Source organism: Leuciscus leuciscus, assembly GCF_965113295.1.
Source record: "Leuciscus leuciscus genome assembly, chromosome: 19".
In the NCBI taxonomy this organism is placed as follows: domain Eukaryota; kingdom Metazoa; phylum Chordata; class Actinopteri; order Cypriniformes; family Leuciscidae; genus Leuciscus; species Leuciscus leuciscus.
In genome coordinates, this window is record NC_138743.1 from 31,978,866 (window position 1) to 31,992,544 (window position 13,679).

At 38.3% G+C, this 13,679-nt stretch overlaps 1 protein-coding gene and 1 long non-coding RNA gene across 3 annotated transcripts in view; one reads left to right on the forward strand and one right to left on the reverse strand.

Moving 5' to 3' along the window:
- Nucleotides 1–6,798: 6,798 nt before the first annotated feature.
- On the reverse strand, nucleotides 6,799–8,328 carry sox11b (SRY-box transcription factor 11b). The gene has a single exon (XM_082148398.1). The coding sequence runs from the start codon at nucleotides 8,246–8,248 to the stop codon at nucleotides 7,154–7,156; it is 1,095 nt and encodes a 364-aa protein (XP_082004524.1). The 5' UTR covers nucleotides 8,249–8,328; the 3' UTR covers nucleotides 6,799–7,153.
- Nucleotides 8,329–8,768: 440 nt separating this feature from the next.
- The window catches only part of LOC309482860, a 35,277-nt gene continuing 30,366 nt past the window's right edge, over nucleotides 8,769–13,679 (forward strand). For both annotated transcript variants that reach the window (XR_014200402.1, XR_014200403.1), the window contains exon 1: nucleotides 8,769–9,685. This is a non-coding gene — a long non-coding RNA (uncharacterized lncRNA). The remainder of the gene's footprint in view (nucleotides 9,686–13,679) is intronic.

Below are 13,679 nucleotides of genomic sequence, written 5' to 3' on the forward strand. Positions count from 1 at the left end.
TATTTTAGTTGGATTATTAAAAAAGCACATCTTGATCACCACTGTCTACAAAACTTGCACAAAAAAAGAAAGAAAGAAAGAAAGAAAGAAAGAAAGAAAGAAAGAAAGAAAGAAAGAAAGAAAGAAAGAAAGAAAGAAAGAAAGAATAAAAGTTTACATTGCAAAAAACAACAACAAAAAAGTAGATGACTCACATTAAAATCAATTAAAATTTTAGTTAAAGTTGGTTTTGGATGGGTTATTTTATAATTTAATAATAATATTTTAGATTTATTTTCAAAGAAATTAATACTTTTATACAGCAAGGATGCAATAAATTGCTAAAAAGTGACATTTATAATGTTACAAAATATTTCTATATAATGTTCTTTTGAAATGTCTATTCATCAAATAATCCTGAATAAAATGCATCATTGTTTCCACAAAAATATTAAGCAGCACAGCTGAAATGTTTCTTGAGCACCAAATCAGCATATTAAAATGATTTCTGAAAGAACATGTGACTGGAGTAATGGCTACTGAAAATTCAGCATGACCATCTCAGGAAAAGTAGTACACTTTTAAAATATATTCAAATAGAAAACCGTTATTTTAAATTGTAATCATATTTCACAATATAACTTTTTGCTATATTTGTGATCAAATAAATGGAGCCATGGTGAGCATAAGAGTGCTTTCAAAAATATTTTTTAAACAATCTTACATTTAACATTTTTATAAAAAATGGTGTAAAATTATTTCTAAAATTCTAAAATAACCCATGCAAAGTCAATTGTTGTAAGATGATGTAACACTTCCAGTGAAGACATGATATCTCAATGCACACATGATGTGGTCAAACTACTGGGGGAAAAAAAAGGTTTTCATCGTGTATAAACACTTGATAGGGGATTTGTAAACAGCAGAGATTCTTGAAAATGTGTGGAGTGAGGGACAGACAGGAGGAACTGATGCTATGCAAATGAGCAATTAGAAAACTGGGCCAGAAACTATGAGGTAGATCCTCAAGTTGGGGAGACCAATGACCTTCTTTCATTCGGACTACTCAAAAAGCACTATGTGATCTGATGTGACATCTCTCTGAACAAACATGACAAGCTCAATTACAGGAAATTGAGGATAACAGAAATTGCTGAGAGTCAGTTAGAGAGAAGCCAAGACATGCAGACGTACAGATGAGGGCCAGTGCAGATGAGGACAGTGCTGGTTAGTGACTATAATCAAATGACTCCTGAAGGCTTTCTGGCTGAACAAAAAACAATCTCATGGGCCGAAAAGAAGATCATAGGACTAATAAATATTTTGATAGCATGCGGTCTTGCTCTTCCAGTCATTCTTATGCGTTACTTGTTATTTGGAGGACCTTCCTTTGAGCATTTATCCCACATATGTGACCAATGTCTGCGTACTTAGAAAAATAAAGTCCAGCGGTACGTGTCTCTGCGGCAAGTGTCAATCAGAAGATTCAGAAAGGAATGGAGGAAGAACGTGGGCAACTTACTCCGCATCTTCATCCAAAACGGGTGATTTATCTTCAGAGGAAAGCAGATCTTCTAAAAACCAAGAAAGCAGCATGTTAAAGGTATCAAATGAGCACATAACATTGAAGAGTATGAATTACCAGGGTGTAAGCAAATTGTGTGCAGACACTGTGTGGCGTCCATGGAAAGAGCAAAAAGGGGGGGAAATCAGATTAATCCTCAGCCTATTCAATTGCACCACAACTCCCGCATTCCATCAAAAGGTATTTTATCATATCTAGAATGGGACTTAATGGAGGTTAAGTCTGGGCGCCTTGCCATTCAGAGAAGGTAATGCACCTGTCAAAATCATATATTTACAATTACATATTACGATGCTGGTCAGAGGTACAGCAGACTCATGTTAATAGACATCAAATTGTCATGGCCCAGAGTTCACCATTGTTTAAAATGGTCAAATAAATGTAGGCCTATATATAATAGTAATAGTAAATCAATGTACTGTACATACATACATATATAATATTATATATCAACACATTCTCATACCTAAATCGTCACTTTCAAACATTCTTCAATATCCGACGCACAAAGCACCCTTTAGCGTCCATATGTGACGCTTCGGTTATGGGTAGGTTTAGGCGTCATGTAACTGACGCTTTCGAAAGTTCGTCAATATCCGACGCACAAAGCACCCTTAGCGTCCATATGTGACGCTTCGGTTATGGGTAGGTTTAGGTCTGTGGTAGGGTTATGCGTCTCATATGGACGCTAAAGGGTGCTTTGTGCGTCAGATATTGAAGAAATTTTGAATATATATTACAGGAAAATGTACACTTTTGGCTTAAATCGAAATGCCTTCTGAAAATTATTATAGTTAATCAAATGAACACTATCATAATCTGTTCAGATCATTTTTGTACCATGAAACAAATGAACACTATCGTAATCTGTTCAGATCATTTTTGTACCATGAAATGACGTTTTGAGGAAATCTCGTGGAGACCTGTAGCTTCAGGCCTTTAGAGAGTCCTCAAGTCCTTTGTGATATATGGACACTACAGATTAAGCCAGTTAAATTTAGATTATTGTAAGCAAGGTAGAGAAGAGCAACAGTTAATGTGCAGCTGAAATGTTTAAACTTTGATGCATTCATTCATTTATGCAGACTGTCAAATTAGCACTCAAGTGTGAATTTAATTTTAGGCTTTTCAGCAGCCTCCCCCGCGGTGACTACACATAAAATATGATAATAATACTCTTACTTTCATTCATATAGTTTATGAGCCCATAACTGATCCCACAAAGAACCTCTGAGTTCTTTCAACATGTACTAGAGTGTGTAGATCCTTAGTTAAATCAATAAAGAGCAGCGGCATATGGTTTAAGCTGCAAATCCAGTTTGTCTCTCTGTTTGGCTTTAATTAATGGCAGAGACATAACTGACAGTATATCCTCACACCAGACCGCCATCTGTGATGGTGGGAGGCGAACGGTTTGACAGACACATACTTTGTGTAGTATGAGTATGTATAAGCTGCTTTGCTTGTTATTCTCTGTCAGAGATACAGCTCCAAAGCAACTGAGTAAGACCAACAAAACCACAAGCATAAATAAAGATCTGCGGGGTGGAGATGGTGGGGGGGGCACCCAGCTGAGGGATGAACCGAACTCTACCTCAGTGCTTCTCTACTGGTTTCGCTTCACGACCCAGATTTTATAGAGACCCAACCCAAAAATGTTATCTTAAAAAGATGCAAATCGAACACTTTAAATAATATTTTAAAAAGTAATACAAAATATCTAAAACAAAATAAATAGAAAATATGATTTAACATCACTGAATCAACCTAAATATATTAGATTACACCAACAAAAGCACATTTAAGAAATAGCTCCTTAAAGTAGCAATGGCAGGTTACGTTTTACAGTGTACCAAAATTGTTTATCTTATAAAACTGAACACAAATGTCATTAAATTCAAACATTGACATTTAATAATATTACAGATGAATACGGTAAGTAATAAGGTTTGCAACTAACTAAGACAATGTGCTATGTATGCCCTGCTTATACATGACTGTTCATATTCATTAACCTTTAAAGATTGTAATTCAGGAAGTCTGTTCTCATCTTTGTAATGCCATTATTAGAGTCAGATATAGGTGTTCTGCCTCGTATGGAAGTCACACCTTGCTAATTTTCAGTTCCTTAATAGATAATTGAGGAGGAAAGGCTTGTGAAATCCTCCTGTGATGTTTTGCATAAGACTGTTGGAAAGATTCCTATTTTAGGCTATATGTGCCACACAGAAATTCAACTCAAAACTTGCATTCAAGTCATGATTACTCATCTTATGTGAATCAAGCAATAGGCTGAATTTTGGAAACACTTTCATATTTGCCCTACTGACCCACTTCCTGATCAAAAGAGAGAATAGATATGTAGTTAGACTACAAGAATATATATATATTTTTTTTTAATCTGAGCCAATTTTCATAAACATTGATGAGGTGGACATCATGGATCCATATTCCTTATTATTTTAAGTAAAATCAGTACACAAAGAAAGCTCTTATAACTTGATAGGCATGGTAGACAGAGAAAAGAGAAGTGTTTTTAGGTCGAAATGGTGACACACACCCCTGAACAGAACACAAGAATGTATAATCAAACCCATGTATCTTGGCAGCTGTCTCGTGAATGACTTTGCACCTGCAGATTAACGTATGGGGCAAATAAAAGAGCTATAGAGTGCTATCCGACCAGTTTTTTCCCCCTCCCCTCAATGCACTGAGACTCAGAATTGCTTCTATAAGATCCCTTTCCATAGATAGCAATCTAAGTATAAATCATTATATTTAATTGTAAGCATGAAGAAGCCAGGGATAATTGCTGAGGTTCGTCGAGTCACAGCCAGTACTGTCTTAAATAGCCTGTGCGGTATCACTTCATCTTTTATAACATGAGATTTTGGACAAATGACAGAAAAAAGTGAGCACCCACATAACTGCAGTAAAGTTTATTACCTGTAAGTTGATGAAAGTGTAATGCGATGCACATACTGCCTCAGATGAAGCCGTTCTAATGATGGACAAGACAAGTTTGTCTGACATTCACTGGTCAAAAAAACTTGTAATTCCATTTGACCGTTATTATTGTATTATTTTATAAAGCCACAATATCTAATTTAAGAACACAATTTTTTTTATTAGCAATATATTAGTCCTGTCAAATCAATTAATCGTAATTAATCACATCTTACGTAAAAATGTGTCTATATAGGCTAATTTGTATGTATGTATATATATATATATATATATATATATAAACACAAACTTTTATGTTAGATGCGAGTACCCAGCCCAAACTAATGTGGGTTGCAAGAGTAGTTTACAGTTAAGATGATCAAAAAAAATGTCAGCTCAAAAAAAATTATAATAATAATATTATATATATATATACATATATTATTTTTTACTTTTTTGAGCTGACATTTTTTTTTGATCATCTTAACTGTAAACTACTCTTGCAACCCACATTGGTTTGGGCTGGGTGACACAACTCATGACTTAAGCAGAAATAGATACTGAGTGCCAGAAGCATGACAGTTCCTACAGCCTATTAGTAGATCCTCTGCCACTCACTAAAATAAAAGCTGAGGTAAGATTGCATCATATAAAGCCAGATGCATTAATAACATGCAGTGTTGGATGCAAGTTAAAAATCTCAAATTCAGCTTGTGCAAATTATTGCAAAATTCTTTTTATGCATATTCAGAGCAGAATTTCTCTTACCAGGCCGTGCAGTCTAGAGAGTGAGAGGCTTGCTGAATGAATGCAATTCAGAAGGGAAAAAGAGGGGCAGAGCCCTTTAGGACACTTTGGGGAGGGGGTCATAGTTACACCAATCAAAATGAGCTTCATCCGGCAGCGCGATATTTGATTTCTTAAAGGGGCAGATTTTTTTCAGTTGAATGGAGAAAGGAGGAAAGGAAAATAAAGGCATTACTCAATTTGAAAGAAGGGGTGGGAAAATGTTTGCATGCATCTGGAAACACCAACCCTTCTGAAGGAGCCCAATGGCAAGATCACAAATATCCTTCCTTTGATCACTCAGACACACATGCCATTAACCAGACACACATTTTCTTATCAGTTCCAGCTGATTTATTTGTGTCAGATACAGACTTCAGCATGACGACATGTAACTCATTTCCTTTGCTACAAAAACGCAGATGGTCCATTTTGAGAGTATATTGCACAAAAATAATGAAAAACAAATGTGCCATTATGATAAAAAAAAAAGCAAAACAAAATCCAGTTTTACACCTGCTATTTGGGACCCATTCACACAGATATACATAAACTCCTAGCTTTACTATATTACAGAACATATACAATCTTCAATCTAGTACCAGAAATGAGGCTCATGTGTTCCCCCAATTCCATTGTACACTTCCCTATAGAAATGCTTCAGATCTACAGCTGTACATTTGCCTTGAGTAAAATAGGCATTTAAATGCAAGTCGAATTCAGTTTAATTCTTGCATGCTTTTACAAATGAAACCGGGTTGAAGTGCCTGAAGAAACCTCACTTAAAGCACAGTAAGAACATTCCCTTTAACTGTACAAAAATATGCCAGAAAATATTTTACTTTTTTTTTTTAAAAAGATGAGGTATGTTGGTCATGTATCAAAATGCTTCCTGCCATACCGGTGTGTTCTAGAGTGGTTATCTGCTTAAATATTCCTGTACTTGGAGGGAAACTGAACCGTTACAAGAGAGAAAAAAAACAAAAAACATTTGTGGTGTACAGAAATTACATAAGACCTCAGAAAAAGTTCCATCCTGAACAGTTTCAGAATTGCCTCCATTCGGTCCAACGGCTGTTTGCCAGCTCCCTGTAGAGATATGGGTGGGATGGGGAATGCATAGTTCAGATTTTACATTTTGCTCTCCACCACAGTTTAAGCAGTTTCACTGCTACCCCACAGATTAACCACACACTATGGCAAGATACTTTAACATTTATTGCTTTAAACTAAATTGTATCTACTTTCATAAGACTAGCACTTATTTTAGTTACTAGTAAGCAATTCAACAGTTGTTAGTATGTCAATTTCACTAGCAATCATTCATTTATATAACACACTATTACTTATTCCTACTAGTCACTATCCTATACCAACTGGAATACACACTAGTGCCTGATAATTAGGTACTAGTAAAACTGGAACATATACCAGCAACAGTTACAATACATATAGTGAATAATTCACATCTGGCAATGACCAAAAAAACAAAACAAAAAAACTTCTTTTTTTTTTTTTACCAGTAACAGCAGAATAGTTACTTGTCACCTTAACAGAATAAGTAATATTGCTGGTTAAGTTCTAGTGAACTGAAAAAGAAACCAATGGATTACTTACTAGGATAAAAATAAGCGAGTCAGATTAAAATAGATGCTATGTAGTTTTTAAGGAATACATGTTAAAAGCGCTTGCCATACACACACAGCCCTGTCAATGTTGACCATGCTGTCACTTTTCTTTCCTGCGTTACAAGTCTCGAAACGCGGGTTCCGTCGTCAAAACCGGGACAACCACAGAGGCAGAGTCAAAAAATAACCTGAAGATGCGAGATGCCTCCTTGGTTCTGGAGTTTGTCAGTTAGTAAGTGAAGACTAGGTCTGAAAAGTTCGCCTCCAGCCAGTCTCCCGCGATCATCTCGCTGAGCTCGGGAGTGCAATAGTCCGGGAACTCGAAGTGAGAACCAAGGCTGCCTTCGCTGAAAGAGTCCAAATCTTTATCCACCAGAGAGAGACAAAGGTTTCCTGAAGTGTTCCCCAAGTCCGTCGTGTGAGAGCCACCCGCTAGGTTCAAACTGAAGTCTACCAGCAAGTCATCGGAGTCCTCGCTGGAGCTGCTGGACGAAGAAGAAACGGACCTGAAAGATGATGCTGGTGACACCGAGGCAGGGTAAGCTGCGCTCTGCTTGGTAATGTTCTTGAAGTTGTAAAACAGTCTGCTGCCGGGAGTTGCGCTCGTGTGCCTGGACTCCTCGTACATGCTCGCGCCCTCGGACTCCGCAGCGGAGCTCAGCGTGGGGCTCGCGGGGACGTTGTGCAGCCTGATGTGCTCCTCATCCTCGTACTCATCCTCCTCGTCGTCGTCATCGTCCTCGTCGTCGTCTTCGTCGTCAGTAAGTTCCCTTTTGATAGACTTGGTCACTTTTAAGCTTGTGAAAACATAGTTGAATCTGCAGTCTTGTGAAGCAGCTCTCGCTGTAACGTTCCCCGGTTTGCTCGGCTTGAGTTTTGCGCACTTCTTCCCCGCAGCTTTGACACTTTTGCCGACCTTCTCCGGCGAATGCACCGCTGGTTTCGAAGAACTGTCGAGCTTTGGTTTTTTCTTCGGTCTGTATTTGTAGTCGGGGTAGTCAGCCATGTGTTGGAGCCGGAGCCGCTCGGCTTCGCGGATAAAGGGAATCTTTTCACTGTCCTTCAGCATTTTCCACCGCTTTCCTAGCCTTTTGGAGATCTCAGCATTGTGCATGTCCGGAGACTGTTCCATGATTTTTCTCCTCTCGATCTTTGACCACACCATAAAGGCATTCATGGGTCGTTTAATGTGGCCGGTGGCTGTCTTGCACCAGTCCGGTTTCGGTGGCACAGGGCTGCACGCCATCAGTTCGTTCTCCTCGCTGTCTGTGGTCTCTCGCGACATGCTGCTCTCCGTCTCGCGGTGCTCCGTCTGCTGCACCATGTTCAAAGATACTTTTCCCCCTTGATAGACTCACAGCTGCCGCACTCTGACCAAACCTCTTTTCAAAGTTACCGACTGCCTTCTTAACTAGTTCCTAGGTTTATCAAATCGATTGCGTCACGTATAATTATCCAATAGCGGGCCGCGGCTCCTCCCACAAGCCTAGACATGCGCTTAACCCCTTGCGTCCGAGCTAGATCTTAGTCTATGATTTAAGTGGTGCCTTCATAAGCAAATGACAGGCTATTCTGGCACCATAATGTCATGTTTACTCATCTAAAACAAATTTAAATCTGTGGTGTAATCAATCAAATAAAAATTAAGTGACCGTATTTATTCTCATTACAAAATGAGTTAGGATAAAAAAAATAAAAAAAAGAACAATATAAATAAATTGAATGCTCTAGTCTATCAGTTGCCTTTTTTTATTATTATTCTTTTCTGCACGTACATGATTGTGGTAGCCTATGTAAAAGTGAATGATAGGCTGCTACATCAAAAACTGACCAGATCAAGGCATCTTACTATGCAGACACTGGATTCGGACATGCCTTGTTGCCATCCTACCTCCATTCACAGCCCAAGATTGCATTTGTGCGCACGCCTGTGGGTGGGATTTTCATTACGTGTGCGAGACAGGCATATTGAACGAACACCAGTCCGTTCAGGGTGAGACACCAGGGGACAGAGAGAACGTGAGAGGATCAACATTTAGTGTATCTTGAAAAATCAGTGCATGTCCTTGCCATGCACTATTTAGGCATTAGGCTACCTATAAAATGCCTAGTGTAACTTATATAGAACAATAATAAACTGAAAACTTGAATCTTATCACGTGGAGATGAGGATCTGCAGTGTCAGTCCTGTAAACACATCACAAAACGGTGTTTAAGTCTTTCACACAGAAAATCAATTTAAGACCACTAATCAGAGATGGGAAAAACATAAATACTTAATTTAGCTTTTTATAATGCAATAAACAAATGTGACTTACTATATATTTTTTTAAGTTGTCTGGGTCCTTTCATATGCCCCCCACAGTTTAAACACTGCATTTAATGATTGGAAATCGGTCTAAATACACTACCATTCAAACTTTAGGATAAATCCGATTTTTCTCTCCACTTTGTATAGGAGAATCTGCTGGTGGCCTGCACACTACTCAACATTCACGCTGAATTCATTGATTCACATCTTGACAATGTAATGTCAGTGTTGGTGTTGACTATACCCCCCTGTCCCACTTCTTCTATATTATGCAAGGAAAATGTATGTAGGTTATTACTCTAAAGCCTGCTCATAATAGAATAATGATGTTATATACAACCCGGTTATCTTGACCTACATATTTACATTGCATATTTCTTTTTATAATATGATGCATCCATCCAGACAGCAGACAGGAGAGGGAGTGCAAAGATTTGCTGTGTCAAGGAGGTGAGAAACTCTCTCTCTCTCTCTCTCTCTCTCTCTCTCTCTCTCTCTCTCTCTCTCTCTCTCTCTCGGTCTGTAGACCACCTTAGCCACAGCTCTGGCTGACAGCCAGCTCTGTCTCTGATAAACCTCTCTGCCGTTCTCTCATTTCTCCTTCCCCTAGAGGGCAATCATTTACCCCTTTGAATCAGTCCTGCCCTGCCCCCACGCATCACTTCCTCCCCCACCTCAGGCTCATGCAGTGACACATTAGCAATGCAGTGAGGGGATTTTGCTGGGCAGTTTTGCATTGAGATATTGAGATATAGCCTGAGATTAATTTTCACAGGCAGCGTCTCCTACAGACCAGACCACCCCCTTCCCTCCCGTCCCGTCACATCTTCCCGCTGAGACTGGCTGCTTTCGAGGGCTGCCTGCCACAAGCCACATGTCTTTCCAACTCTGAGCCATGGATCATAATATCCTGCTGCCTTTTCAGCTATACTTTGTATAGTCTAATGTATAGTCTAATTTAAATCTGTCAATGTCACCTCAAGACCTAAAGTCACCAAAGGTTGACATGCTGATACTAAAGGAACAAAATTAGTGTATTGTGCACTTTATCTATTGAGCAAATCAAAATTTCCACTTGTCCCTTGTTTTCTTTAAAAAATAAAATCTAGGTTACAGTGAGGCACTTACAATGAAAGTGAATGGGGCCAATCCGTTAACATAAAACCACAAGATGTATAGAAAATGCGTGTTAACATGATTTTAGTGTGGAAATTACTTACTAACCTTTTCTGTTTAAACAGAAAACTCTGTTTACTCTGTCACCATGATAACGCAACACCATAAAACCCTAAAACTATACTGTAAAAATATTTAAACAGCTTTGCAGCTCAAATAATACAGACATTTTAACAGAGGAATTAATGTAAGTGCTTTTATAAAATGATATGCTTCACACAACAGCTTTTAAATCCTCTGAAAACTGGTCTTATTCACTTCCCCATGTAAGTGTCTCTCTGTAACTCCTGATTTTTGAGAGATGAGCCAAAATCGTTTTATTTTTTAATCAACATTATGTCACAAATAGTGTCGACTGGGTATAACCTGGAACATTCCTTTAAACTTAAAGCCAAGAATATTTAAGAATTCTTGCGGCATTTTCCAATAATTTTTTTTATAATAGCACCCTCCTGCTCTCAGAGCAATGCATATTAGTATATTAGATGAGGCTTGTACAGTGGTAAAAAGGACTTGGCTGTAATAAGAGGTGAACAGAAGGTGATAGAGAGACAGAGAAAGAGCACACCAGACAGGAATGACTCATCACCTCCATGGTGTTTATCTTCCTTTGACTAGAAGCTGCCACTCACCCGCTAGAGAAGTGCTAAAGCCTCGGATCGATAGACAGTCCTGACTAGGAGCTATCTGATATTGAAGATGCAGGAACGTTATACCCTCCGAATGGCCCCTGGATGGGCCTGTTCAATATGCCTTCAATCTCAACACCACACAAAAGGCCTCAGTCAGATTAGGTGACTGCAGGGTTTGGAGGGACACTTGCAATGGGTGGAGCACCACATTCACATAAATGAGTTAACAAGCCTAGCATCCTGGCCCTTGATTGCGGATGCGATGGCTAGCTTTGGTCTTAGGGGCCGTAGCTTACCTAACGGCTGCCGTTAGATGTGTGAACTCCAAGCACTGTTGAGTAGGCGTGGAAACGGACTGTTGTCATTGTTTTGCAACACTTTTTTTTCTTTGTCTTGTAAAGCTGTGTAGGTTGGTTGGAAATATTCAGTCGAAATACACTACTGGGTCAGATACTTTTAATTATACAAATATACTTTTATTTAGAAAGGATACATTCATTTGATCAAAAGTGACAGTAAAATATTTATAATGTTACAAAAGATTTTTATTTCAAATAAATGCTATCTATTCATCAAAGAATCCCGGAAAATGTATAATGGTTTCTTCAAAAATACTAAGAAGCACAACTGTTTTTGAAGGATCATGTGACACTGAAGACTGGAGTAATAATATCTCACAATATTACTGTTTTTACTGTATTTTTGATAAAAGAAATGCAGTCTCGGTGAGCTATCACCAACAATTTTGAACAGCACTATACATTTAACTAAATTCTCTGTATTTGAACCATATTTTTTGGATGCAAAAGACCCTCAGATAGGATGACTTTCATGGTACCCCCTTCCGATAGCTATATATTTTCATGTACCCATTATTAAACAATACAAAATACTTCAAAAGCAATATCTACCTATAAGTTAACAGCATATCTTACATTTTATGTTATTAATAGTAGAAATGTTTCACAGAAGCACTCTTGCGGACCCTGGTTAAAAAAAACCCTGGTTAAACAATTCTCTGTTTATTTATAATCTAACCAGATCTTTATTTTCAAGCTCTTAACAAGCTATAGAAGTCAGAAGCAGACCACGCTCCACAAATGCTATAAGAAATTCTTTTCAAAGACGTTTAGTGGAATCCTTTTGTCTCATTTTGAAATTTTTATGGACATTTCCTCAATTCACCATGCATGATATTTTGATCTAATTCTGTCATTTCCAAAACATTTTCCCCCCATTCTCTAGTGAAAATACCACTGTCGCTGTGATTTGGTGAGAGTAAAGGATTTTGTTATCAGTCTTAGATAAGATGCCTCTGAAGTGGAATACATACTGTAATGCAATTGACCCCATGTCTCCACACTTTCAAGGTCTGATGCTTGGCAGGCAGGAGTGACTTCACAAGAAGATAAACAGAGAATACTTAACACGCTGGTGTGTGTGCTTGTGTTAGACGTTGTCAATGCAGCAAATGCAATGGCAGACACCGTAACCTTGCTCTCGTATTCTTGCAAAAACATCTCCATGTGAATTGGAGGTGGCTGTTGAAGTTATTTACAGGATTTCGCAACACTCTCTTCAGTGCCTCTGTGTCAAAATGATGAAAGTAGTGAGGTAAACAAGATAAATGGCAAAAACAAGTTACACTACTACTGACTTTGAAAAGTTGCTTGCTCAATTTATGGTAAAAACCTGCCTGTTTATGTCTTTATATTGTCAAGCGTTATCCATCTTCTAACAAAACTAGTCTAATAACAATGCGTAAAGAATGTGCAAAGCTACATATGTTCAAAGTCAAACTAGTTGGTGGGTCACCAACCCAGTTTCCCTCGAATACCAGGGAAAATCTAAATAAGCTCACTAATCAAATTTGGTTGTTGGACCGTTGATAAACCTTCCCTGAAAGTAGCAGCATAAAGCTGATCACTAGTATGTACGGTGCACTTGTTTGCTGCTTTTTGCAGTAATAGTAAACATGTATTCAGAGGTTCTCGTGGGGCCCTGACCCACTATAATGAGAGTGTGTTTAGTCTGAAGGCCAGGCCCTGTGTTGATGGATTGCACTGCCTGAGGGAGAGTTTTTTCTTTCTTTCTTGACACCACAGGAAGGCTCGACAAGGTGCAGGGTGGACATCGATTTCTGTGTGTCTGTGTGCCCTTTTCAAACTATCGATTACTGGAGCCGATTTCATGTCATAGCTACAGGCCTCATGCATATGTGGTGGCAAAGGGCAAGATGAAAGGCATCAATCAGAAAATGTTGCTTTATTATCTAGGTACAAAAACATGCAAGGTGGATAAATAATAAACATACTTGTGATGATCAGTTTTTGTTGTGCCTCTGGCATTTTATTAAATCCAAAATCACTACCTGAGCTGTACCGTTAAATTGTGATGAGAGAATGTTTGACCTAGTTTTACAGATTTACAAGGACTGGAATCAGTCCAGGCCTTTGTCAGAATCAGAAGTACAATCTTGTTTTTAACCCAGCAGCCATTCTTAGTGCAACAAGAGCTGAGCTGCTTTCCTATGTGTTATGTGAAACAATTCTAAAGGAATAGTTCACCCAAAAATTACATTTCTGTCATTATTTTTTCCATGGAACACAAGAAGAGACATTTTAAAGACTGCTTTC

Excerpts from the sequence above, each read along its gene's own strand:
- sox11b (XM_082148398.1), bottom strand. The coding sequence starts at position 8,248 with ATGGTGCAGCAGACGGAGCACCGCGAGACGGAGAGCAGCATGTCGCGA.